At 36.9% G+C, this 27,920-nt stretch overlaps 1 protein-coding gene across 11 annotated transcripts in view; it reads left to right on the top strand.

Annotated features, from left to right (window-relative positions):
* The window catches only part of CDC42BPA (CDC42 binding protein kinase alpha), a 345,992-nt gene that overhangs the window by 137,335 nt on the left and 180,737 nt on the right, over window positions 1-27,920 (top strand). For all 11 annotated transcript variants that reach the window (XM_049868072.1, XM_049868063.1, XM_049868062.1 and 8 more), the window contains exon 6: window positions 19,766-19,859. In XM_049868072.1, the coding sequence (XP_049724029.1) occupies window positions 19,766-19,859 (94 nt within the window). The remainder of the gene's footprint in view (window positions 1-19,765; window positions 19,860-27,920) is intronic.

The raw sequence follows: 27,920 nt of genomic DNA, 5'->3' as shown, positions 1-27,920 counted from the left end.
ACATGCATATGAGGTGATTGAAAATACCACGGCTTGGGGTGCATAAAAGTGATGTCTTTGCTTGTTAACACTTTAAAGAGATCCTTTGCAGCAGATTTCCCCGGTGTAATATGGTGTTTGATTTCTTAACTGTTGCTTTTGTGGATGTTGATTGTTGATCCAAGAAGAATGAAATCATTGACCATTTCCGTTTCTTTTTCATTTATAATGCTGTTGTTTATCAGTCCAGTTGTGAGGACTTTTGTTTTCTCCCTATTCATATGTAATCTGTACTGAAGGCTGTGGTCTTTGACCTCACAGCAACGTGCAGTCCACCACTGACCAAGGGGTGGTGCCTGCACGTGATGAGCATTGACCAGGAATCGAACCTGAGTCTCCTGCGGGAAGGCAAGAATTCTACCACTGCACCAACGATGCCTCAAAAGAAAGAATAAAGGGATTTATTTACTTATTTTTTAATATCACAAACTGAGAGGATTTTAGGAAAATTGTAGTAGATTTTGAATCTCACCAAATTTCTCTCTTAAATGTAGACAAAGCAGTGAGATATCAAAACCAAAACCCATAGACAACACTAAAAAACAAACAAAATAAAAAACAGTTGAAAAGGATCCCCATGTACTCCAAAGTACAAGCAGATTGGGTACCACCAATAGCCAGGAGTTCTACATGGCTTTTGGCATCTGTGGAGAAAAAGCAGAGGGCAACAGTAGGGCGTCTGATGGACCTGAGAACATAAGCATACCAAAATAGGTATTCATTGAAAAGTATGGCAGGCCAATTTGAGATATCAGCTGAATCTGTAGGGAATGCTGCCCAATCTAACATTTAGACAAGTACAAGTGATAAAATCTGAAAAAGGGTGGGTTAGCCTGGGCCACTGAACTCCTGAAACAAATCATCCAAAGCTTTTTTCTAGGGAAGAACTATACACTGGAGAGAAACTTCTGGAATTGGGTCAAACTGAACAAGATAAGGGCGATAGAGGTAGAGGGAATAGAAGGCCCAGATAAAAGTTTGTGAAAGGAGCAAGACCTGGGAATCTCACAAAGCAAGCTACGATATTTTTAACACTTCTGAAAAACATCAGAAGAGGGAGCTTTCTGAAGTTAGAAAAGCTTCCTTGAACCATGCTTCCTCCTATAAATTCAGGGAAACTAATTCACATAAAAATGGCCCACAGAAAAGTATTTATATCAGCCCTGTATACAAAAAAAAAAAAAAAAATTTTTTTTTTCAGTATACAAAGCTACTGTAAGAAGAAAGAGAATAAGGACTAGACTGAAATACCTACAGACAGTGACCAAACAACAGAAAGACATGACCACAAAACAGTTATAAACTGTGATCTACTATTTTAAAATGAGCTAACAGACATTATGGAAATTGTACCAAGATGAATTAGAATTAACAAAACTCAGAAATGTGACAAAACTCAGAAAGCATTTGAAATAATATCATTTCAGAAATGAAAGACTGTGCTAGCAGGAATATAAGCATGAGTAAACATACACACAATGCTTATAGAGACATAGAAAGGAGAACTTGAAAAGTCAAGAAAAAAAGATGAAAAAATGAAGAAAATGTGATAAACTTTGAACATAAGCATAGAAGATTCAACATGTGGATAATTGGGAGTAGTGTGGGGCAAAAGGAGTCAAAACCAGGGAACAGGACAAATAGTAAATATTGTAATGCAAGAAAACTCTCTTGAAATAGGAAAGAGGTTTAAAATTGCATATTGAAAGCCGTATCATATATATGACCAATCGATGCCTAAATAAATTCTAGTAAAATTTCTGACCTTTGAAATAAAAAAAAGGAAAAATCATGTGGGTATTAGGTAAAAGAGCAAGTGACTTATAACTGAAAGGAAACTAATTTATCGTCAGACTTTTCAACAACAGAGCTTTATGACAGAAGAAAATTCATTACGTTTAAGATACCCCAGAAAAAAAGTCTGAACAAAATTTACTTTCAGGTAGAAAGCATACATACAAATGTTACCAACTTTCAGGAATTTGGGGAATGTTATTACCATGTGTTCTTCCTGGGGAATATATGTACTAATCTACTAGAGAATGACTTTCAGTCAATCAAAGTGATTAGAGAGCGCATCATAAAGACTGGTGATGCTCATTAAATAATCACCCTTGGAACTAAAATGGAAAGACGCTTAAAATGATGACTCTGACAATGAACATATGGTACATAAGTGGTGATAATTGGGATAATTTACCCAATTTTTAAAAACTTTTTAGTAATCAAATTGGTAGTGGTAGTATAAGTATTGTTATTTTGAGATTGTAAAATAAAGCAAGTGAGTAATTGTGATGTATTGTGTCATCCCCTGTGTCCTTGAGAATCAGGATTCCTGGTGTGGAAGAAAGCAATTACCGATTAATATAGAAGCTGATAACTAAAAACGCTATCATCCTGTATTTGAATTGAAAATGTTAGTATGAACTGAGGTATTTTATTGTTTTACACACACACAGACACAGACACACACAGACACACACAGACACACACACCCCCCCAGAGAAAGAGAGTGAGAGTGAGAGAATGCTCTGTGCATGAAAAGGGCTAGAAACAATGATCAATACAGTAGCTGTGAGCATCCCTGTCAAACAGGTGACGATCCTCAGACATTGCTTCCCACTGTGGGGAAAAACAGGCTTCGTAGAGAAATGGCTGATTGCCGACTAAGTAAGAAGTCTACAAGGTGAGCCTGTACATGTTTTCACACAGAGAGCAAGCAAGCTTTTGAAGATTTTAGGATTATGTTGAAAGGACTCAGGAACCAAATCGAAAGGGTGCCGTTGTCCAAAGTTGGGAAAATTTGAACTTCATTAAGGGATAATTATTGAAACCAACTAAATCCCATGAAATATGTTTAAATTTATGATTTCATCATGTTATTTTTAAAACAAACCTAACTGCTTACCTTCTGAGGATGATAGGAAACCAGTTTATTTCGTGAAAATCGGTTAATTAAGGGAAAGAATCAACATATATCTTGCTCTTCTATATGAACTATGTCACTGTAACCAGATGGTAAATGAAGTCATGAATCTCTTTAAAAAAACGTTGTGACTAATAACTGAAAAAGAATGTGAAAGTGGGAAGATCACCATTTGGCAGCCCCCAGTGATGGTGCCTGCCACCATCAGAAAAAGGAGAGATAACCAGTTGTTATGAGCCTCCTGATGAAAGTAAGATAACATGCGTAATACCACATATGTTGCCAAAGTGATAGAGCCTGACTCTAACCAAGCCTCTGGCTCCAGTAATCAATTTGCAGGAAATCCTGAGAACAGAGTATGTTTGTTTCCTATTGCTGCTGTAACAAATTATCACAAACTTTGTTATTTAAAACCACACAAATTTATTTTTTAAAATTTTTTATTGTGCTTTTAAGTGAAAAGTTTACAAATCAAGTCAGTCTCTCCTACAAAAATTTATATACACCTTGCTATGTATTCCTAATTGCCCTCCACCTAATGAGACAGCCTGCTCCTTCCCTCCACTCTCTATTTTCGTGTCCGCTCTGCCAGCTTCTGACCCCCTCTGCCCTCTCATCTCCCCTCCAGATAGGAGATGCCCACATAGTCTCAAGTGTCTACTTGATCCAAGAAGCTCACTCTTCACCAGCATCTTTTTCTATCTCATTGTCCAGTCCAATCCCTGTCTGAAGAGTTGGCTTTGGGAATGGTTCCTGTCTTGGGCTAACAGAAGGTCTGGGGGCCATGACCACCGGGGCCCTTCTAGTCTCAGTCAGACCATTAAGTCTGGTCTTTTTACAAGAATTTGAGGTCTGCACCCGACTGCTCTCCTGCTCCCTCAGGGGCTCTCTGTTCTGGTCCCTGTCAGGGCAGTCATTGGTTGTAGCCCGGCGACATCTAGTTCTTCTGGTCTCAGGCTGATGTAGTTTCTGGTTTATGTGGCCCTTTCTGTCTCTTGGGCTCATAATTACCTTGTGTCTTTGGTGTTCTGCATTCTCCTTTGCTCCAGATGGGTTGAGACCAACTGATGGATCTTAGGTGGCCACTTGCTAGCGTTTAAGACCCCAGATGCCACTCTTTGTTGCAGTTTTTAAGGGTGCTAACTTTTTCAGTTTTCCCCGGTATTTGTTCATTTTGAAGACACTACTTTATTGAAAAAAAGTCTTAGGCAGGCGTAGCCTTCAACCTTTATTTACCATTTCGTCTCCTTATCTCTGATAGCTCCTTCTCCTTCCCTGGTTTTAATTAGGATTCAAAAGTTCCAGATCTTGGTTTTCAACATTCAGCGCCTCCCATACACACCAGAGAACGTGCTGTAGTCAGTCTGTCCACCAGTGGGTGCTGATACTCAGGTTAAATATCATGTACTAATCAATCTGTCCACTAAGTGGCATAGTCCCCTCTCTCTAGTTATTACTCTCCTCCTGTTTTCTGCCACCACATTTTTAGTCAGAAAACCCACACCTAGCAAACCCCCTTAGAGGCTGCGTGTTGCCCTTTGGTTTTGCCGAAGGCTTCCTTCACCACTCTGTTGAGGTTGCTTATATCTGAGCTGACATTCAGGGGAAGCACAGGCAGACTTTCCTCCAGTTCAGGATGAGGAGGGGCTGGCACGCCCCAGAAGGCTCTCTAGAGATCTGTGTTGGTTTCAGAGCTCCAGTGATCCTGTGGTAGTTGAGAGAGTGGTCTCCACTTAGGTGACCCACCTTCTGACTCCACTGTGAAGAACCTTCTATAGGAATTTGTATCAGTCCAGCAGCCAACTCTTACCAGGTGGCAGAGGGGTTGTCACACTCTGAACCAAACCTAGGGAGGCCTGCCTTATTGCTATCAGAGCCCCCTCTATAGTATGTTGCCTATGGGTGTAAAAAAAAATTTTTTTTTGTGTGTAGCCTCCATTAAAGATGTCTGCTTCCTAGCACACAGCATCCTCGTCCAGCAGTCCTCTGTGCCGACTGGCTGGGGGAGCATAGAGACCCAAACTGATCCCCAGAGAGGCCTGTCCTCTTGGTTTCAGAGACCTGAGCTATGGGGTGCATAGGGAGGCAGGTAGAGTGCTGACTATGGGAGTGGACTCCTTTGCAGGGGTCTTCTGTAGCTGTTTGCATCAGCCTGGCAACCAACAATTACCAGGTTGGGGAGGGGGTGTCATGCTGTGGTCAGATCGCCGTTGAGGTGTGCCTTTTTGCTGTCAGGGCCCCCCTGGTAGATTGCTGGCTGTGAAAGCAGCCTCTACTCAAGGCTCCTGCTCCCTAGCACATAGCAGCCTCAGTTAGCAGTTCTTAGTACCAACTGGAAGTGATAGCAGACTAACCCTAATTGACCCCTAGAGAGGTTTGTCATGTTAGTTTCAGAGGCTAGAGCTATGGGGTGTGCAGGGAAGGAGGTAGAATGCTGACTATGGATGTAGATTCCACTGCAGGGGCCTTTTATAGCAATTCACAGCAGGTTTGCAGGTGACAGTGTCTCGGTTGGAGAGAGGCTGTCATGCTCCATACAGACCCTCAGGGTGGTCTGCCTTGTTCGCAGACCCACCCCCCTGTCATAGTATGTTGCCTGTGGGTGAGGCCTCCACGAATGATACTTGCTTCCAAGCATACAGCAGCCTCAGTCAGCAGTCCTCAGCACCGACCAAAAGGGGGAGTAGACAGACTTGAACTGAGTCCTTGGAAGGTCTGTCCTGTTGGTTTTAGAGACCTGAGAGCTGTGAGGTATGCAGGGAGGTCAGTAGAGTGTTTACTATGGGAGCAGACTACATTGCATGGGCCTTCTGTAGCAATTTGCAGTAGGCTTGCAGCTGACAGCGTCCAGGTGGGAAAGGTGCTGGCACACTAAAAATGGACTTTCGGGAAAGTCTGTCTTGTTGCTATCAGACTACCCACCCCCCACCCTGTAGTGTGTCGCCTGTGGGTGTAGCCTCCAGTAAAGATGCCTGCCTCCTAGCACACAGCAGCCTCAGTCAGCAGTTCTCAGCACTGACCAAAAAGGGGAGCAGACAGACTTGACTTGACTCCCTGAGTGGTTTGTCCTGTTGGTTTCAGGGGTGTACAGGGAGGCAAGTAGATTACTGACTTTGAGAGCAAGCTCTACTGCACAGGCCTTATGTAGCTATGTGAGGTAGGCTTGCAGCAAACAGTGTTTGGGTGGGAGAGGTGCCGGCACACTCCAAATGGACCCCTGGGGAGGTCTTCCTTGTTGATTTTAGGGCAGAAGCTTGGGGTCCTTTCTCTTTGTACTAGCAGAGGCTGTGGTAGTTAGGGGAGCAGGCTCTTTTTCTGGGGCCACTTCCCCCATTCGCAGCAGCCCATGACCTGCATGGCTAGTTGGAAGGGCAGGGACAGTGGGAGAATTTTTTTCCTACTGTAGGCAACTCATTGATTTGATTCCTGCCTGTTTGCAGTTCCCCACTGGTTTCCTTTGCTCCCCAATTCAGAATCTCTCTAAGGTGAGCACTGTTGCCTTGTATTTGTGGGGGAGGGTCATAACAATGGTCTATTTACACCACCATCTTCCCAAAAGCCTCAGAAATGTATTTTTTAAAGTCATCTCTTCTTATACTAGCCAAAAAATGTATATACCAGTTAACTTATCTATGGATTTCTTCATAATTCCTATTTATTCCTCATATGATTTATGTTATTTTCAAAATTTACTATTACAATTTTTATTAACCTCATTTTCTTCATGTTAATGTTTTATATGATGTTGTTAACTCTAGGATAAAGCGTACTAATGCATTGTAGAAACTGGGTCAAACCTGTTGTCGTGGGTTGAATTATGTCCTCCCAAAAATGTGTGTATCAATTTGGCTGGGCCATGATTCCCAGTATGGTGTGATTTTCCTATATGTTGTAAATTCTGCCTTTGTGATCTTAACGAGGGAGGATGGGTGGCAATTGTGTTAGTGAGGCAGGACTGAATCTACAAGATTGGATTGTGTCTTGAGGTATAAAAGAGAGAAGCTAGCAGAGAAACAGGGAGACCTCATACCACCAAGAAAGTAGTGCCAGGAGCAGAGCATGTCCTTTGGACCTGGGATCCCTGTGCAGAGAAGCTTCTAGTCCGGGGGAAGAATGATGAGAATGCTGATGGATAGAAAGCCTTTCCTTGGAGCTGTCACCCTGAATTTGGACTTTTAGCCTAGTTTACTGTGAAGAAGTAAATTCTGTTTGTTAAAGCCATCTACTTGTGGCATTTCTGTTACAGCAGCACTAGATGACTAAGACACCTGTTTTAATAGAATTCATTGGAGGAAATACCAAGAAATTTAAATCTAGAGAGTTTTTCATTCCTTATTCCATAAGAATTTCAAGAAAGATAATTATGTTGCTGGGTCTTCACCATGGCTTCAGGCCAGTTTCATCTCTTTCAGCTTAGATTTGTGAGTATGCTTTAGCAGTAATCCACCTGGTATACAGTGGAAAAAGTCATTACACTTTGACAATGGGATAGAACTACTTTGAGGCATGAGGCTAACTTAAAACTCCCTCCAGTCCCTCACAGGTCTGAATAACATTTTGAAAGTGTAATTTTTCATACTGTTAAAGGAGGACCTATTTGTATAATATCCAGAAATCACTAAAGAATAGGTAATGTTATAGTTAAAAATTGGTATGCTTGGGCTATAGGAGAACTCAGGATGTATACCATTATAGGAAATATTTCATATAAACAGTTCTTTAGGTATTTCAGTAACTGAAATATCAAACTGTAAACAAGGATTATATCCTTCTGCCTCTTACAGATTGAAAATTCTAACAATAAGTTATTAATAGTACATGTGTAATTTTCAACTGGAGTTGCTGTATTTTAAAGTTACATTTTACAATTATTAGTTTATTTAATTGGCTAAAGACACTGAGGGCCTTCTCAATCAAGCAATCAATATATTACACTTGTTTCTTTAATATTTGTTCAATCATTTATTAGAAATAGAAAATAATTTTTCCACACACTGCAGTAATTCAGATGTTCACAAGAAATTACAGTCCAAGAAGTAAGGCTAACATACAAACAGATAATTACCTGCTCATGCAGCCTAGACAAAGGAGTGATTACTTCTATCAAGTGGGGTCAGCTTCACCTTCTAAATTCACAGCATTTCATTAGATTACTATAAAAGATGTGATAGGAGAATTAGTTTTTGAAATTATTGTCTGAGGCAGAGTTTTACAAAGTGTTCCCTGACAAACTATTCATGGGAGAGGGTCAGTGAGTTTGGAAAATTTTGCATTCTAAAAATCACTCTTGGAAATGCCATCAGCACATTTAAGGCTCTTGGAAATTCTATAGTGAAGAATCATATTAAAAGGTTCTTGGGTATTCCATAATAAAGAAAAAACCTGCTGCTGTCAAGTCAATTCTGACTCATGGCGACCATATAGGACAGAGTAGAACTGCCCCATAGAGTTTCCAAGGAGCACCTGGCGGATTCGAACTGACCTCTGGGTTAGCAGCTGTAGTACTTAACCACTACGCCACCAGAGTTTCCCCATAATAAAGAAGTATATTTAAATTGATTTCCAAATTTATTTAAATACATGATTCTTTTACTTCCTAGTGATAATGAAATTCAGTTCCTTGATGTGGCCTACGGTTTTCATTCAGCATGACCTGGCCTCTTTGTCCAGCTACCCTGCTCTTAGTTCTTTGATTTTTCAGTTGTCATTTTCTCTGAGTCACTGGAATATTCTTGTAAAAAGTCAAGTGAGACGGACTGACTTCTGGCATGACTATGTGAGGTGCTCTGCTGACCTGTTCCCTGATGTAATTGGTGAAATTATTTGAAAACAACCATTTAAACATTCTGGAAATGGTACTAAGGACAAACAACAAATGAAGAAATATCTGTCCAAGAAAATCTACCAAAAAAAAAAATTGATAATAATAAAGGTCTGTGGTATTTGAACAAAGACCAACTCCATCTCAACTCTGTCCCAACACAGCAAGACAGACACTTTACTCCAGACTGTTTCAGCTGAGAACACAATGCTTCACCTCTCCCAGGTCCCAGTCTGAAGGCTTTCTTCCAGGTGAGAACAGACTTCAGCATTTCTCATCATGCCTCCACATAGCCAAGACTACATCCTTAAAAGTGTGATCAAGAGATGAGGCCTTCCTTCTTCTGCCCAGTCCCCACTTACAGAACGGAGACGTTCCCTTGGCACTCTAAGAATCCTGGAGCTTTGATTGCCCTTGCTTCTGGTTCTGAAGTGGTGGTTCCAGTCCAGGAGAGGAAAGTGAAGAGGACCTCAGGCAGCTGCCTTCTCCTTCCCACTGATTGCCCGTCTCCTAGAGAAAGACTGTCATTCAGAAGCTTGCCCTTGTCTTTACCCCTACTTCCTGAGTCCTGGCTCAGAGATTTTTTTTTTCCTGGAGAAAGAAGCAGACCTTCAATCAGATAGATGCTAATCTCTTCCCAAAGGAACTGACTTCATTTGCAACTGGGCATGGAGAAGTTTAAGGGTATGGATACAAATAGTGAAGGTGTGGTGAAAACCAATTATAAGGAGATTCATAGATTTAATGAATCTACAGCCTAGACTGTATGCCAGCTAGTTTGCAGGAGAGAATGGGAAATAAGACAGTTGGAAGAGAACAAATATCAAACACAGATTTCAAACACTATTCATTCAAAGGAGCCACAATTTGATTGGATTAGTTTTTAGAGCAATTTATGCCTCAGGGCATTGCTAAAAACAATAGAGCAATACGCGAGCAATTAGTGGAGTTTAACAGCTGGCTGTAGTTAGGGAGAGTCCTACCAATACCACTCTCAAAGCAGGGTGACTGTAGGTATGCTCAAAGTTGCATGCCTGATGAGAAGCATCAGAGGATTAATACTATTGGGGGGGGGAGATAGACTTCACTAAAATAATCCAGTCACTCTTTAAAAATAAACCAGTAAATAACAGTAATAAGCTCTAGAGTGGGAGACCAGTACTCAAAGTTGCTACAGCATACCACCTAAAATGTCCACTTTCTAACAAAAAATTACAAGACATGCAGATAAATAGAAAAGTATGACCTGTACACGGGGTGGGAGCTCGGGGGGGACAGGCAACACAAACCGCCTGTGAGAACAACCAGATGTTGGATTTAACAGAAGAAGACTTCAAAATATAAATTACAAATATGTACACAGAACTAAAGCAAAGCACGATTAAAGAAGTAAAGGGAGGAATGATGACAATGTTTCATCAAATAGAGAATATCTGTTAAGAAATAGAAATTATAAAAAAGAACCAAATTAAATTCTGGAGTTATAAAGTACAGTAGGAGCCCCTGGGTGGTATAGATAGTTAAGTGCTCAGCTACTAGTTGAAAAGTTGGCAGTTTGAACCATGCAGAGGTACCTCAGAAAATAGGCCTTGAGATCTACTTTCTAAAGGTCACAACTTTGGAACACTTCTGTACACGTGGGGTCACATGGGATCTTCATGAGTTGAAATCATCATGATGTTAACTAACTTACAACCCAACCCAGTGCTGTGGAGTCGATTCTGACTCATAGTGACCCTATAGGATAGAGTAGAACTGCCCCATAACTTACAACAACAGAGTACAATAATGGAAATAAAAATTCACTAGAGGGTCTCAACTGTGGATTTGAACTGGCAGAAAAGTTAGTGAACTTAAGATAGGTTGATAGAGATTATGCAAGTTGAAGAACAGAAAATAAAGAATGAACAAATCTAAACAGAGCCTCAGAGAAATGTAAGACACCATAAAGCACACCAGCATATGTGTAATAGGAATACCAGAAGGAGAGGAGAGAATGGAGAGAGAAAAAAATATTCAAAGAAATAATGGCAGATAGCTGTCTTGAAATTTTATTGAAAAACAATAACATACCCATCCAGGAGGCTCAATGAACTCTAAGCGGTGTAAACGTAAAGAGACACACAAACAGACACATCTTAGTAAAAATGCTAAAAGCCAAATCAAAAGGAAAACTTGGAAGCAGGAATGGAAAAATGACTTGTCAAGTACAAGGGAATCACAGTAAGATTAATACCTAACTTTTCATCAGAAATAGTGAAACCAAAAGGCAGTGGAATAACATTTTCAAAGTGCCCAAAGAAAAATAACTGTCAACCAAGAATCTTGTATCCAGCAAAGCTAGCATTAAAAAATGAAGGTGAAATAAAGACTTTGCCAGAAATAAAAAACTGACAGAATTTGTTGTTAGCAGACCCACTTTATAAGAAATACTAAAGGATGTTCTTCAGGCTGAAAATAAGTGTTCCCAGACGGTAATTCAAATTCACACAGAAAAATGAAGGTCATCCATAAAGGTAATCCTAAAATAGCTGACAATTATTGGGGTTTGAAGGGACTAATAGTACCTAGCTCCTCTTTTCTTTCTCTTGGATATGTAAATATTCCACTGGTATTTGAAAATAATGGATATTCTTTAAGAATTAGCTGCATGGATTTATACATATCCATTACAGTAAATTTCATAGTTATTCACATTATGTAAACTAATAGATTTTTATTGACTTCATCTATCAGTTATAGAGAGAAATATGTTAATTCTTCCACTATGATTGTTATTAAATTTTTTTCTTGTACTTTTTCAGTTTTTGCTGTATGTGTTCTCAGTGTGCTATGATGTACGTACAAACTCATAATTTTAGACATTATTGGTGAATTTTTCTTTTACCAAATTAAAAGAGTTCAGAGTCTTTTAATCAATGTATGTTTTTTGGGGGGAGGCATGAAATTCACTTTGTGTGGTAAAATACAGGTACAATAGTCTTTTAATACTAGTATCTATCCCTCTGATTTTTTTATCTCACTTTTATTCTTTACACATTTAGCATCTTTTGTATGTAGCAATTAATTGTTTTTATTTGCTGATCTAAAAAAATCTGTGATTCTGTTATTAATGATTATTGGTCTGATAGATCTGTTAATTGATTAAGCGCTCAGGTACTAACTGAAAGGTCAGCAGTTCAAACCCACCAGCTGCTTCATGGGAGAAAGATATGGCAATCTGCTTCTCTCAAGATTATGGCTTTGGAAACCTACGGAGCAGTACTACTCTGTCCTAGAGGACTGCTATGAGTCGGAATCGACTCGATGGTAACGGGTAAAAATGGGTAGATCTATTAGTTGTTTAAAGAGATGTATTAACTTTTTCCAATGTTTTTTAAAAAGTCAAGTGAATAAATATAAATTTTTGAAACAAGTAGATTTCAATGAAGACTGGAGTTCCTGGTAACATAACAGTAGATAAATACATTTAAAATGTTTTTATATTGATATGCTATGTTATCATCTGTCTTAGAATTACTTGATAAAACTTCAGAAAAATCCAAAATATGACCAGCCATTATCTTGCAAATTAGTGGCTGATTTTATCTTCAAACCAATTACTATTTATTTTTTTAGTTAAAATGGTCTTATATCTGAATCAGTATGAGTTGGAATCAACTTGAATTTATGAATATTAAATGAATTTGGTGGAACACCATAAAATTTTGATATATCTTATTCCATTATGTGAACTAGGAACAAATGTATTATCAATAACTATTGCTGTGTTGTACATATTCAGTATGTAATCACAGTATCAAGCCACATATCTATGAAAAAGTAACATCTATTCAACTATAATGAGCCTTTAACATTTCTTAAATAATAATATAGTACTTTTAAATTCAGAAATTTTTACCTATTATTTTTTACTTTTTACCCCGTAGAGTAGGAAATGTTTCTTTATTCAATTTAAGCAGTAGAAATGTCTTGGTTCATCTCACAGATATATTTGGTAATTCTACTACCAAGTACAGTTTGTGGTACTTAGTAAGTATTCGATTAATATTAATTGACTTACTTAATTGATAAAACTTTAGAAGAAAATCAGATTACTGGTAAACATAACCTTTATCCAGAATGTCAATACATGGGACAGTTTCAAGGAATATTCTTCCTTAGGATAGAAAGAAAGAATTTTTATAGGAATTTACAGAGATAGGTTAGGTGGAGGGAATAGTTGGTCAAAGATGATTCTCAGAAGAGGAAACAATTATTTTTGCAGTCTACAGTCTGCTAGTTATGCAGTTGGGATTTATCCAGAGACATGGGGGCTAAGATTATGCATGAGAGAATGGGAGGAACAACCTGAATGGGAGGGACAAGGTGTAGGAGGCCCAGAGAGGAAAATTCTCTGTCTTTTAGGGTTTCTTACAAAACATGCTAAAATAGTGTTTAAAAAAAAAAAAAAAAAATAGTGTTTACCAGTGATTAATTCTCAAATTAGATACTTTCGGCTCTTACACAGTTACAGAAGGTTTTTCTTTTTAGTTATATATTATTTATGTAAATGTTAACATAAATTTAAATATGTGCTAAAGATAGTAAGAATAAAGATATTCCATTAATAAGTAAAAAGATGATGAGGAGCATGAAATAATAATATAAATTTTCCCAATTATATATAACATATAAATAATACATAATACATACGTAACATTATAATAATGTAAATTTTGGCTACAAAAAACCTTTTTATTGTGAAATACTTACAAACTCACAGGAAAGTGCAAAAAATGGTACAGAGAGGTCCCATGTACCTTTCACCTAGTTTCTCCCAGTTGTTACATCTTAACCTAATTATAGTATAATACAAAACTAGGAAACTGACATTGGTACAATGTGTGCATATAATTCTGTGTCATTTTTTACATATGTAAATTTGTATAACCATCATTACAATTCAGATACAGATCTGTCACCAAAAAGATCTACCACTTTATGGTAACATCCTTCCCCCATACCATCCAAAACCTGTAGCAACTACTCATCTGTTTTCCATTTCTATAGTTTATTCTTTTGAGAATGTTTTATAAATGAAATTATTCAGTATGTGATCTTTTGTGGTACACTCTTTTGAACTAACATAATACCCTGGAGTTTCATGCAATTTGTTGTAATATTAATAGTTCATTTCTTTTTATTGTTATATAGTATTCCATGGTGTCATGGATTGAATTGTGTTTCTCAGAAATGTGTCCCTATACATGTGGACAGTGCTATCCATAAGGTTTTCACTGGGTAACTTTCAGAAGCAGATCATCAGGTCTCCTGTCCCAGTCTGTCTTAGTCTGGCAGCTCTGCTGAAACCTATCTACCATGGGTAACCCAGCTGGTATTACCAATGGCATAGCTTTCAGTATCATAGCAACACACAATGTACGACAAACTGACAGATGGGTGATTATTAAGGATTTCATTCTACTTGGAACAATAATCAATGCCCATGGAAATAGCAGTAAAGAAATCAAACAACATATTGCGTTGGGAATATCTGCTGCAAAAGACCTCTTTAAAGTGTTAAAAAGTAAAGATGTCACTTTGATGACTGAGGTGCACCTGACCCAAGCCATGGTCTTTTCAGTTGCTTCATATGCATGTGAAAACTAGACAATGAAAAAGAAAGATTGAAGGAGAATTGTGGTGTTGGTAAAGAATATTGAATATACCATGGACTGCCAGAAGAATGAACAAATTCCTCTTGGAGGAAGTATGTTTATACCTATCAGCTTAGCAAAAATGTAAAGGAGCCCTGGTGGCACAGTGATTAAGAGCGCTACTGCTAAGCAAGAGGTTGGCACTTCAAATAATGATGAGCACGTGGAGCAATGGGTATTCTCATGACTGCCATTGGGAGTCTAAATTGGCACAGTGCTTTGAAGAACAATTTAACAACATCTAGTAAAGTTGAAGATACACGTCTCAGTAATTACACATCTAGACATATAAAAAAAAAGACATATAGCATGGTAAACATGGTCACATATGAGCACTAGGACACATTCATTCAAATATCTCGGCATTGTGTGTCATATCAAAATAAAAAGTGGGAACAATTTAAATTTTATAATCAGAATTAATAAATTTTGATATATATGTGAAAGCATTCCATGTAGCAATTAAAATGAATGAACTAGAGTAATATGTACCAACACGGATAACTTTTAGAAACATAATATTAGGAAAAAATTATGTTGCAAAATTATACACAGTTCGGTATTTATTATAAAGGTTAAGGACGTTCAGAAAAATACATAGTTTTATGATTGGTTACGTATGTACCAATGGTATAAAATATGCATGGGTAGTGTCATGGATCGAATTGTGTCCCCCAAAAATGTCTGTCAACTTGGCTAGGCCATGATTCCCAGTATCGTGTTGTTTTCCACCACTTTATCATATGATGTGATTTTCCTGTGTGTTATAAATCGTATCTCTATGGTGTTGATGAGGTAGAATTAGTGGCAGTTGTATTAATGAGGCAGGCCTCAATCTGTAAGATTAGGTTGTGTTTTAAGTCAATTTCTTTTGAGATATAAAAGAGAGAAGCGAGTAGAGAGGCAGGGGGACCTCATACTGTCAAGAAAGCAGCACCAGGAGCAGAGTGCATCCTTTGGACCTCAGGTTCCTATGCAGAGAAACTCCTAGACCAGGGAAAAATTGATGACAAGAACCTTCTTCCAGAGCTGACAGAGAGAGAAAGACTTCACCTGGAGCTGGCACCCTGAATTCGGACTTCTAGCCTCCTAAACTGGGGCAGAATAAATTTCTCTTTGTTAAAGCCATCCACTTGTGGTATTTCTGTTATAGCAGCCGGAGATAACTAAGACAGGTAGAGAACACAGCAATTTTGGGATGGTGGTTGTCTCTGCGAAGTGGAAGAAGGGAATGAGATCAGGAAGAATAATGGAATACTTAGCTGCTGTCAGTATCCTAAAAACAAGTGTGAGGCGAATACAACAAAATGTTAAGATATGATAAAGCTAGGTGATAGGCAGATGAATTTTCCTTGTAATATACTATAGTTTATGTATATTTTATTATTTCCTGTTTCTCAAATATCCAGAAATATTGTTGATGTATATAAATCCTGTCTTTGCAATTCTCTTAATCTCCTTTAAAATCCGAGAATTCTTATGCCAACAGCATTTTTGTATAGTGACTGCATAACTGTTTTTTTTTTCTTTTTTTTAAAAAAGAAAGAATACAACACATAATTTTCCTCATCTAAAAATGGCCTAAGTAATTTCTAAGGTTCCATCAAACACTAAAATGTACTTCTTTGATATTTCCAAACAACACAATCTTTTCTAAATTTAGCTATTCTAACAGTTCAGGATAAATTCAAGTGTTCAGGATTATGAAGCCAGTTTTCTACAGAGGTTGTTGTTTTCAGACTACCTCCCTCTCTGTATAAAGCAGATGTGCATCATCTACTATAGGGATTGGCAATTTTTCTTTTCTGTAAAGGACTGATAATAAATATTTTAGGCTTTGCAGGCCATGTGGTCTTCTTTGCAGCTGCTCAACTCTGCAGTTGTAGTGTGAAAGCAGACATAAACAAACAAAAAACAGTTGTCGAATCAATTCCAACTCATTGTGACCCCATGTGTGTTGTAGTAGAACTGTGATCCATACAGTTGGCAATGGCTGATTTTTCAGAAGCGGACATAGGCAACACTTAATATATGGTTGTGGCTGTGTTCCAATAAATAAAACTTTGTTTACAAAAACAGGCAGTGGGCTAGATTTGGTGCTTGGACCATAGTTAGCCAACCTATGCTCTATAACACAATCACAGAACGTACTCTGGTAATCAGTGTAGTACTAATTTTAATCACCATATCACAGGTAGGGAAACTGAGGCATAGAGGCCTTAAGGCATCATTTGTATTCAAGTGACCTTGCCATACTCCAATAACCACATGGCAGTAGAACTCTTCTACATATATAGTGTTCAGAGAAAATTCTTTTTTCTTCCTCTAGAAGTGGATTAATTGAGATGGCCTAATTTCTTATTCTCTTCATCTCTTATTCATACATGAAGAAATCAAGAGGTCATTAAAAAGACAGGAGAGACAGAAAAGACCTAACTGGATGTCAGAAGAGACTCTGAAATTTGCCCTTGAAAGTCAACTAGCTAAACCAAAAGGAAAAAACGATGAAGTAAAAGAGCTGAACAGTATATTTCAAAGGGCGGCTCGAGAAGACAAAGTAAAGTATTATGATGACATGTGCAAAGATCTGGAGATAGAAAACCAAAAGGGAAGAACACACTCAGCATTTCTCAAGCTGAAAGAACTGAAGAAGAAAACTCAAGCCCCGAGGTGCAATACTGAAGGATTCTACAGGGAAAGTATTACACGACGCAGGACGCATCAAAAGAAGATGGAATACACAGAGTCACTGTATCAAAAAGAATTGGCCGACATTCAGCTGTTTCAGGAGATAACATATGATCAGGAACCGATGGTACTGAAGGAAGAAGTTCAAGCTACACTGAAGGCATTGGCGAAAAATAAGGCTCTGGAAATTGAGACAGAATACCAATTGAGATGTCTTAATGAACTGATGCAGCTCTGGAAATACTTGTCTATGCCAAGAAATTTGGAAGACAGCTACCTGGCCAACCAACTGGAAGTGATCCATATTTATGCCTATTCCCAAGAAAGGTGATTCAACAGAATGCAGAAATTATCAAACAATATCATTAATATCACACACAAGCAAAATTTTGTTGAAGATCATTCAAAAGCGGCTGCAGCAGTGTATCAACAGGGAACTGCTAGAAATTCAAGTCGACTTTGAAGAGGATATGGAACCAGGGATATCATTGCTGATGTCAGATGGTTCCTGGCTGAAAGAGAATACCAGAAAGATGTTTACCTGTGTTTTATTGAGTATGCTAAGGCATTCGGTTGTGTGGATCATTACAAACTATAACGTTGCAGAGAATGAGAATTCCGAAATACTTAACGGTGCTCGTGAGGAATCTGTATGTGGATCGAAGGCACTTGTTCAGACAGAACAAGGGGATACTGTATGGTGTAAGTCAGGAAAGGTATGCATCAGAGTTGTGTCCTTTCACCATACCTATTCATGCTGAACAAATAATCTGAGAAGCTGGACTATATGAAGAAGAATGGGGCATCAGGATTGGAGGAAGACTCATTAACAACCTTCATTATGCAGATGACACAACCTTGCTTGCTGAAAGTGAACAGGACTTGAAGCACTTACTGATGAAGATCAATGACCACAGTCTTCAGTGTGGATTACACCTTAACATAAAGAAAAGAAAAATCCTCTCCACTGGACCAATAAGCAACATCATGATAAACAGAAAAGATTGAGTTTGTCAAGGATTTCATTTTACTTGGATCTACAGTCGACACCCATCGAAGCAGCAGTCTAGAAATCAAAAGTCGCATTGCATTGGGCGAATCGGCTGCAAAAGACATCTTTAGAGTGTTGAAAAGCAAAGATGTCGCCTTGAGGCCTAGGGTGCGCCTGACGCAAGCCATGGTGTTTTCATTCACCTCTACATGTGAAAGCTGGGCAGTGAATAGGGAAGACTGAGGAAGAACCGATGCCTTTGAATTGCGGCGTTGGTAAAGAATATTGAATATACCGTGGACTGCAAAAAGAATGAACAAATCTGTCTCGGAAGAAGTACAGCCAGAATGCTCATTAGAAGCAAGGGTGGCGAGGCTATTTCTCACATACTTTGGACATGTTGTCAGGAGGGGTCATTTCCTGGAGAAGGACATCATGCTTGGTAAAGTAGAGGGTCAGAGAAAAAGAGGAAGGAGGCCATCATCGAGATGGATTGACACAGTGGCTGCAACAATGGGCTCAAGCGTAGCAAAAATTGTGAGGGTGGCACAGGACCGGGCAGTGTTTCGTTCTGTTGTGCATGGGGTAGCTATGAGTCAGAGCTGACTCGATGGCACCTAACAGCAACAACAGTCTCTCGTTCAGAATTATAGTCTTTAGAAGGTGATTGGAAGCTCTATACTGCTGGGTCCCTGAGAATCTTATTTATAAATCATTTTATGTATGATTTTTCCAAAGGTTACAATAAAATAAAAACCAGTTGCAGCTGAGTTGATTCAGACTTATGGCTACTCCATGTGTGTCAGAGTAGAGCAATGCTCCTTAGAGTTTTCAGTGGCTGATTTTTTGGAAGTAAATCACCATCCCCTTCTTCCGAGGTGCCTCTGGGTGGACTCAAATCTCGAACCTTTGAGTTAGCAGCTGAGGGTGTTTGCACCACCCAGGGACTCTTGGTTTGCAGTTTTTTTATTATGCAAATGTAAAAATTGATATGATTCACTTTGTTATTATCTAGGTTTGGTTATCTTACAAGCCATCGTTTTCTTAGAGGGTTAACATCTACAGTGAAAGCTTTATGTAATATATATCATTTATCAGGCAGTTGTAATGGTTGTTTCCTAAAATCTACTTTTTGAAGCAATTCATTTGTGTTGTTATTGCCTGCAGTACTTGAGAATTTGTTGATCTGCATTTATATTTAGGGTCCTGGAAATACATTTTTTATCTGTCCAATTTTAGGGTCTAGAAGATAGTGTCTTTTCTGGGCATCAGGTAATTACAGCCCTTCTTTGTACGCACAAAGTAGGCCTGTCATAGTCGTGTTGGGACTTGTGTAAATCTAAAGGGATATGGTAATATTATAACCTGAATAAAAATTACCACAGTACATTTTATGTTCAAGAGAATACTGATGTATGTGTGTTCAAGGAAGTTTTAATATGAACCTGAGCCAGGATTTGAACAGAGGGTAGTCAAATCAATGTTCTTACAGTAGTAATTTTAAAACAAATAAAAATTTTGATACAAAAAGATTATCTTGCCAAGTAACTTATTATGTTTGTTTCTTCCAGCTAAAAATAGAATATATTTATTTTTTGCAGGGACATTAAACCTGACAATATATTGATGGATATGAATGGACATATCCGGTTAGCAGATTTTGGTTCTTGTCTGAAGCTGATGGAAGATGGAACGGTAAATAGAGGAAAATCTTAAATTATTTTATCCACAGACATTTCCCATCCTACTTGTCTTTTTTGTCTATTTCAGAAACCACCTACTTATATTATCCATCCATCCATCCATTTGTCTGTCTATGCTCTGCTGCCTTCCACAAAGAAATTTAGGCATACTTGTTCATAATAGGGCTTGCCTATAAAGTCATATGCCATTTTCAACTGCTTATATTAGTGATCTTAAGATTGATACAATGTCCCTTTTGTGAGACCCTTTGGTTTTCCTTTAGCTGTTATCTATTTATTATCATACTTGAGATATTTTTAGGTTTCTAGAGAGGTGAAGAAAATAAATCACACAAGGCGAATGAAAATGAAACCCATCCCTCAGTTTTTTTCCTTTTTTCCCTAGTTGTCTAGTTGTTCTGAGGGTCAGTGCTCAACAAATGTATCCTTTTTTTTTTTTTTTTTAGGAAGTCCCCTAGATTGGTTCAGTTTCATGTTCCCACTTGCTGAACTTTTGCTAACCCTAAGCCCTTCATTTGTTTTCCTTCACTCAGAAGTTTATATGACCAGATTTTACTCCCTGGTATTTTTGTGTGTTTGTTTGTGTTTTGTATTTCAGTTTCCTGGCTATATTGTAGAATTTCGAATATATATCAGTTTAATTGGCAGAAATCTTTGAAGATCAGTTTAGTATAATACATTTCAAAAGCCATGAAAATGTCACATTACTTGGGACCAGTAATTTCACTTCTGAAAATTCATCCTAAGGACCTAGCTTCTTTAAAAAGAATTATGTGACTTTTGCATCTGGCCATGATGAAGGGAGTAATTGGTACCAAATTAGCCCTCCCATTATAAACAACTGTAAAACTGGACACAATATTGAGACAACTGTTTTCAGGAAGTAAACAATAAACAGCACAAGACTGTGATTTCTGAGAGAAATCAGTTCATGAGGTTATGTCTCACAATTGCCCTTAATTGGGACAGTTTCTTCACTGTGGTACAGAAAACTGAAGTTAGAGCAGAGTATACCAGTCTTACAGAGCTGAGGAGAAAGAGATCAGAATTTGGGTTAGCTGAAGCAGCTGGAATCTTCAAAGCTTGGCACTGTAGAGGAGTGTGCTGTACAGAGAGAGGGCTAATGTCTATATGGCGCCTCCATATAAATAAAACAAAGGACACATTGCATATAGGGAAAAATGATAAGAACAACCACTGAGTTCTGATCTGAAACCATGGAATGGTATCTTTAAAGTTTTTAAAGGAAGAAAAATCTGTAAACCTAGAATTCTGTATCAACCAGAAATATCTTTCAGAATTGAGGGTGAATTAAATATACTTGTAGATAAATAAAAATTGGGAGAATTTATCTCCAGCAAGTCTGGATGCTAAAGAATGTCCTTTATAGCAAAGGAAATGATACCATTTGGATACTTGGTTGGTATATAGGAATTAATAAGTAAATTTATATGATAAATAAGAGGATAAAGAAGACTATATTGTCTTTTAAAATTTACATAAAAGGCATCTGACTGGTAATGTGGGGTTTATTTAGAAGTAAAAAGGTATGACAGAAGTCACACAAAGAATGGAGGATGGGTATATGGAATTACAGTGCTGCAGGCCCTGGCGGTGTAGTGGTTAAGTGCTACGGCTGCGAACCAAAGGGTCGGCAGTTCAAGTCCACCAGGCCCTCCTTGGAAACTCTATGGGGCGGTTCTACTCTGTCCTATAGGGTCACTATGAGTTGGAATTGACTCAATGGCATTGGTTTTTTTGGGTAGGATAACTGCATGTGTGAAGCATACAGTGGGAAGTGGGTAGTGCCAGGTGTAACATGAGAAGGGAGAAATAGCATGTTGATTGTGCTGCATTGAGAAAGCACAGATTGAAGTCAGGGAGGCTGTGGTATCTGAAGTTGTGAGATACAATTCCACAGAGAAGAGAGCTACTCTGAAAAAGGACTCCAGAGGAGGAGCTAGTTTTTACCCAGTCATGCACCTATACATGTTAGTCTCAAAACTGGGGTCCCTGTCCTGGAGCCTGATGTCCAGCCTTTTACAGCTCTGTGCATTTCAGAATGCAGTGAGTACTGTTTGTGTCTGTATGAGTTTTCCCCAGTAAAATTTGTTTCTGAAAGCCCGGTGTGTTTGCCCAGTCATTCGTTCATGTTTTGCTTAACAATAGGATAATGTTTTAACTTTTGTTTCTAGCACGTTAATTGATGATTTCAAAATAATTGTCTTAACCATACTAGCATGTTAGTCCTCCCTTTTAAAAAATACAATTTAAAAACCTTTTTATTTGCTTTAATTTTTATTTTTTATCAAAGCCATAGGTATGCATATTTTAGAAAGACTTATGACAACAGCCAGCCTTCCTTTGCCCTAAACCTTCCTACCTCCAAATCACTACCGCTAGAAGCTGACACACCTGTATAGAATTTAGAGATTAATTTGGAGGAAATTTATGCCTACAGCATGGGATCTTCCTGTTCTCCAGTGGAGAATATTATTTATCCATTGATTTAAGATTTTCTTTTATGCCTATTGGAAACCCTGGTGGTGTAGTGTTTAAGAGCCATGGCTGCTAACCAAGAGGTCAGCAGTTTGAATCCACCAAGCGCTCCTTGGAAACTTTATGGGGCAGTTCTGCCCTGTCCTATAGGGTCACTATGGGTTGGAATCAATTCGACAGCAACAGGGCTAACAGGTTTTATGCCTATTAATAAAGTTTTAAATTTTTAGTAGTAGGCTATTGCCTATATTTGTTCCTAGGCACATTATGAATTTTATTGCTATTGTAAATAACTTGTTTAAATTCGAAGTTTAATAGCTTGTTGCTGTTCTTTAGCAGCACAACTGATTTTTGTATAGTTATCTTGAATCTAGCAACCTTGCTAAATTTTTGTATTAGTTCAAATAAGTTGAGTGTAGATTCTTCTAGGTTTTCTAAATAGATGATCGTATAATCTGCAAATAATAATCACCTTTTTTTTTTTTCCCTTTCCAATCTTTATACGCTGTTTCTTTTCTCTTACAATGCAGTTTATGACCTTCACTACAATGTTAAATAGACAAGGTGTTGGGGAAAATCTTTTCTTTGATTCTGGTTTTAATAGAGTTGTTTCTGTTGTCTCAAATTAAGTATGATGTTTGCTGAATCCTTTATTCAATTACAGAAATTTCCTTCTGTTTCTAATTTGCTAAGAGTTTGTTGTGGTAGTTGTTGTAACCGAATGATTTTTCTGCATTTATTGAGATGATGTTAGTTTCGTTTTGTTTTTTTTCCTTTTTTCTTTTAATCTGTTAATCTGAAAAATGACATAGATTTTCAATGTTAAACCATCCATTCAGGTAAACAGAACTTGATCATGTTGTTTTATTAATATAGATTTAAGAAATTGCTAGATATACTTTGCTAATATTTTATATAGGATTCGTACCTGAGATTGTTTGTACCAGAAATTGGAGCAAAATTTTCTTTCTCAAATTGTGCTTGTCTTATTTTTGTGTCTAGGTTATATTAACTTCATAAAAAGAACTGGGGAGCCATTTTTGCTCCGTTTGCCCATTTTGGCTATAGAGTAGTTTATATAAGACTGGGGTTATTGGTTTTTTATATAATTAGTAGAACTCACTTTTAAAATCTTCTCAAGCATTGGTGGGATTTTGTTGTTTTGTTTTCTTCTGTTTGTTTTTTGGGTAGATTTTATACTATTGATTCAAATTTTTTAATGGTTATAGGTCTCTTTGGTTTTCTATTTCTTCCTGAGTCAGTTTTGGTAAGTTATATTTTTTTTCCTATGAAATTGTCTGTTTTCTCTTAATTTTCAAGTTTATAGTATAAAGTTGTTCATACTACTCTTTTCCTAGTTTTAAAATCTATTTTACATGTGTAGTTTTGTCCCCTTTTTATTTCCAACATTGTTTATTTGTGCTTCTCTTTTCCCTCATAAATTTTGGTATGTAGTATTTTACTATTGTTGAATTCTAAATATTTTACAAATTCAGTTAGAATTATCCTGTGGGCCATTAATTATCTAGAGGTGTGCATTTTAATTTCCATAGTATGTTATTTGTTTTAATTTTTTGGTTACTTATTTGGTTATTGATTTCTAGCTTTATTTTACTGAAGAATGGGTCTATTTGATATCAGTTTTTTTTTTGGCATTAGTTGAGGTTTTCTTTGTGACTTTCTAGTGGGCTAATTTTAATAATCATGTTTGCAAAAAATACATTTTCTCTAACTTTGGGATGCAGCTTTCTATATATAAGTTCATAAGATTAAACTTGTTAATTTTGCTGTTCAATTTTTTTATATTCTTATCAGTTTTATGTTTCTCTTTGATCTAGTACCTGTTATTTATAAGTGTATTTTAAAAATACTTATTATGATGGTGGATTTATTAATTTCTTCTTGTCATTTGTCAATATTTTGCACAGCTCTTTTGTGGCTATGTTGTTAGGTACAAATTATTTAGAATTACTATTTCTTCCAGGGTATTTTATCATTATATTGATGAATTTTTAAAAATCTTAATAATGATTTTGGCCTTAGAATCTATTCTGACTGATACTACTGTAGTTTTTTAACTTTTGTTAAATGTATATCTGACATATCTTTTTCATACCTTTACTTTCAAAACTTTTCTGTGTCCTTATATTTTAGGTGCATCCCTTTGAAACAGATTATTGCTGAATTTTGATTTTATATCTTTACTTTGGTTTTGTTTTTTATCCAGTGTGACAGTTGTCTTTTCACAGGTGAATTTAATCTGTTTATAAATTTTGTGATTATAAGTGTATTTTTATTTATTTCACTCATATCTTGGGCTGTTTACTATAGGTTTTATTTGTTTGAATGCATGCTTTTTTCCCTTCTTCTTTCCTGTCTACTGTTGGTTTGATCAACTTTAGTTTATTTTTCTCTTTTTCTTTACTTCTTTGGAATTTATACGTTCTATTTCAGATATTCTAGTGGTTTTCTTTAAAATTTTAACATACAGGCTTTATCATAGTCTGAAATTAGTCAGGTGCTTCACCATGTTCCCAATCAAGACAAGAAATTTAGAACCCTTTAACCCTAATAACTCCCTTCAGCTAACAGGTTATTATTTTTAGTATTTTAGTTTCAGCTTCTTTTTCTACCCCAAGTAGTTGTTCTCAACATTGTCATCATCATCATTTTATCCAGTTAAATAATGTTAAAGTGTTTTTTTGATGTGTTTGTTCACAATTGATTCTAGTGTGACATTCTTCCATCTGAGTTTAATTTCTTATTTTCTAAAGTATATCCTTTAGAAGTTCATTTGACAAGGTTTATAGGGTCTCTATGAGTCGGAATCAACTTGACGGCAAAGGGGTTTGGTTTAGGGTTTGTAAGTGGTAGCTCTCAGTCTTGGTCTGAAAATATCTTTATTTAGCTCTCTATCCGGTATGATAGTTTAGGTGGGTAGAGAATACTATACTGGCAATTATTTTGTCTCATCACTTTGAGGATTCAATTCATGTTCTTCTGGCTTGTGTTATTGCTATTAATAACTAAGCTGTCAGTCTAATTGTCATTCCTTGGTATGTAATCTTTCTTTGTTCTGTACTGTTTTTAAGATCTTTTTGCCTTTGTTGCTTTACAGTTTAAATACAATATGTATAGGAGTGGATCTGTTTTTATTTATTTTTCTCAGGACTTAATGCCCTTCCCTCATGCAAGGATTCCTATTTTACCTCATTCTTGAAAAAATTTAAGGTTTGTCTCTTATAATATTGCTGTTCTCTAGTCTCTCCTTCTTTTGTATTATGCATAAATTGAATCTGTTCATTCTAGCATCCATGTCTCTTGACTTTCCTTTTATATTTTCCATCTGTTTATCTCTTCATATTGGATGGTGATTAATTCCTTCAGCTCTTCTTCAAGTTTATTATTTTCTTCAGCCATGTCTAATTTGCTCTTGCCTATTTACTGTATTTTTTTATTTCACTGATTTGTTTTTTCATTTCTACTATTTCTGCTTGATTTTTCTAAAAACTCCTTTTCTTTCCCTTTTGTTTGATTTTTTTTTAAATGTCTTCAATCATTTTATGGGAGCATTGGTTGTTCAGTGGTAGCATTCTCTCCTTCCATACAGGAGAGCCAGGCTTGATTCCCAGTCAGTGCACTTCATGTGCAGCCACTGCACGTCTGGTAGTGGAGGCTTTTGTTTTAATATGATGTTGAGCAGGTTTCAGCAGAGCTTCCAGACTAAGATGAGCCAGGAAGCAAGGCCTGGCAATCTGCTTCTGAAAATCAGTCAGTGAGAACCCCATGGATCACAATGGTCTCATGAGCAACTGATCATGGGGATGGTGTAGGACCAGGTGGTGTTTTATTCCATTGTGCATGGGGTCGCCATGAGTCTGGGGCCGCTAACAGTAACATTCATTTTAAACATACTTATTTTATAGAGTGTATCTGGCAATTGCTAAGGGTCTAACTATACATTTTGTTGGATTTTATGACTCTCGTTCATAATGAACTGTTTCTTCATTTGGTTTATATAACTGGATCGTAAACCCAACTTCAGTACAGTTTTATGTGTGAAAATCCTGTGTAGATTTGAATTCGTTTTGCCAGGCATCCTAGAGGCAACTAACCTGGCACCAGTATTTATGTCAATTTCTTGGGTTGAGAATTTCTGGACCACAGAAGCAGTGTGAATTAAAATCCCAAACTGTAGGACTATATGACCTAAAGTATGGATTCCTATGGGAGGAATTTTTTTTTTTTTTTTCACACAGCAGCAAGTCAGGATACACAAAATATCTTCTGTCTTTCTCTGTAGGGTGGCGGATATTTATAGTTCATCTTTTCATTTAAAATACACCCTTTTGGTAAAGGTTATCTGGGGGAGTCTGTTGGTTTAAGCCTCCCACCTCATATAAGTTCAAGGTCCTTTGATTTGTTCCCATGTGTGTTTTAAAATCCAAACACTTGGAAAATGAAGACCAGCGATTCTCCAACCCACCTGTAGCTCTAGTGCATTTCAGCCTGAGTCTCAACCATTTCTTGATTACTGCCCCTCAAGAATTTCTCTTTTCTTAAAAATTCCTTTATGTATTTATAAGAATGATTGTTATATTTATTCTAGCATTTTTAAGAGTTTGAAATGGAAGAGGTTTTTTAACTTACTCATTTTCAGTATTGCCAAGCAGGAAGTCTATTCTAATGATTATTAAAAATGGCAATTTTGTCTAGAAAATCTGGAGTATTAACCATTATTTGATATAGTACCTTAAGCATGTTTATTTCTTTGATATGTTCTTTTAAAACATATAAAGAGCTCATTTCCTTTTATTTCAGAGTACTTATAAGATATATGTCCAGGATCTGTTTTAGCTACCTAATCTCTAACTTATATCTAACCTGCCATATTTGTGTTCTCACCTGTCTTTCTTTTTTAGAATTTTATTTTTTGAAGGATGCACTTTTCCCACTTTTGTAATTTTTTATTAACAAGTAGTTTGTGAGACATTGTTGTTATTTTCTTAGTTTTTTAAGTGTTTTAAAATTATCTCAAGACTTCTCATACATATTGGCCTACATTTCAGGAATTTTTTTTTTTTCCCTAACTAATTGTAAATTTTCTACAGTTCCATTTGTTCATATGTATAAGTGGGACAGATAAATATCATTAATCAAAACGTTCTAAACCAAATGTTTAATTTGTTGTTCATAGCTCTGTGGTTTAAGTCAAATTGCTTCCCTAGATATCTGCAATTAAGTCACAGTAGGATAAAAGTTCTATAATAATACAAAATCTGGAAAATGTGAAGATTATATAAAATTTAACTTGTATGGACAAAACCAAACCCAAACCCATTGCCATTGAGTCAATTCTGACTCTAAATTGTAGGACAGAGTAGAACCTGCCCCATAAGGTTTCCACCTAGTGGCTGGTAGATTCAAACTGCCAACATCTTGGTTAACAGCCGAGTTCTTAACCGCAAGGGAATTAAATTCAGATAACTACAAAAATGTCGTTATGACATAATGATATCTACTGTATATCTAAGTACATATAACTGTTTTTTAA

The sequence above is a fragment of the Elephas maximus genome, chromosome 24 (assembly GCF_024166365.1).
Source record: "Elephas maximus indicus isolate mEleMax1 chromosome 24, mEleMax1 primary haplotype, whole genome shotgun sequence".
Classification (NCBI taxonomy): Eukaryota; Metazoa; Chordata; class Mammalia; order Proboscidea; family Elephantidae; genus Elephas; species Elephas maximus.
Note: the sequence above shows the minus strand (reverse complement) of the source record. Positions and strands in the feature narration are given on the sequence as shown.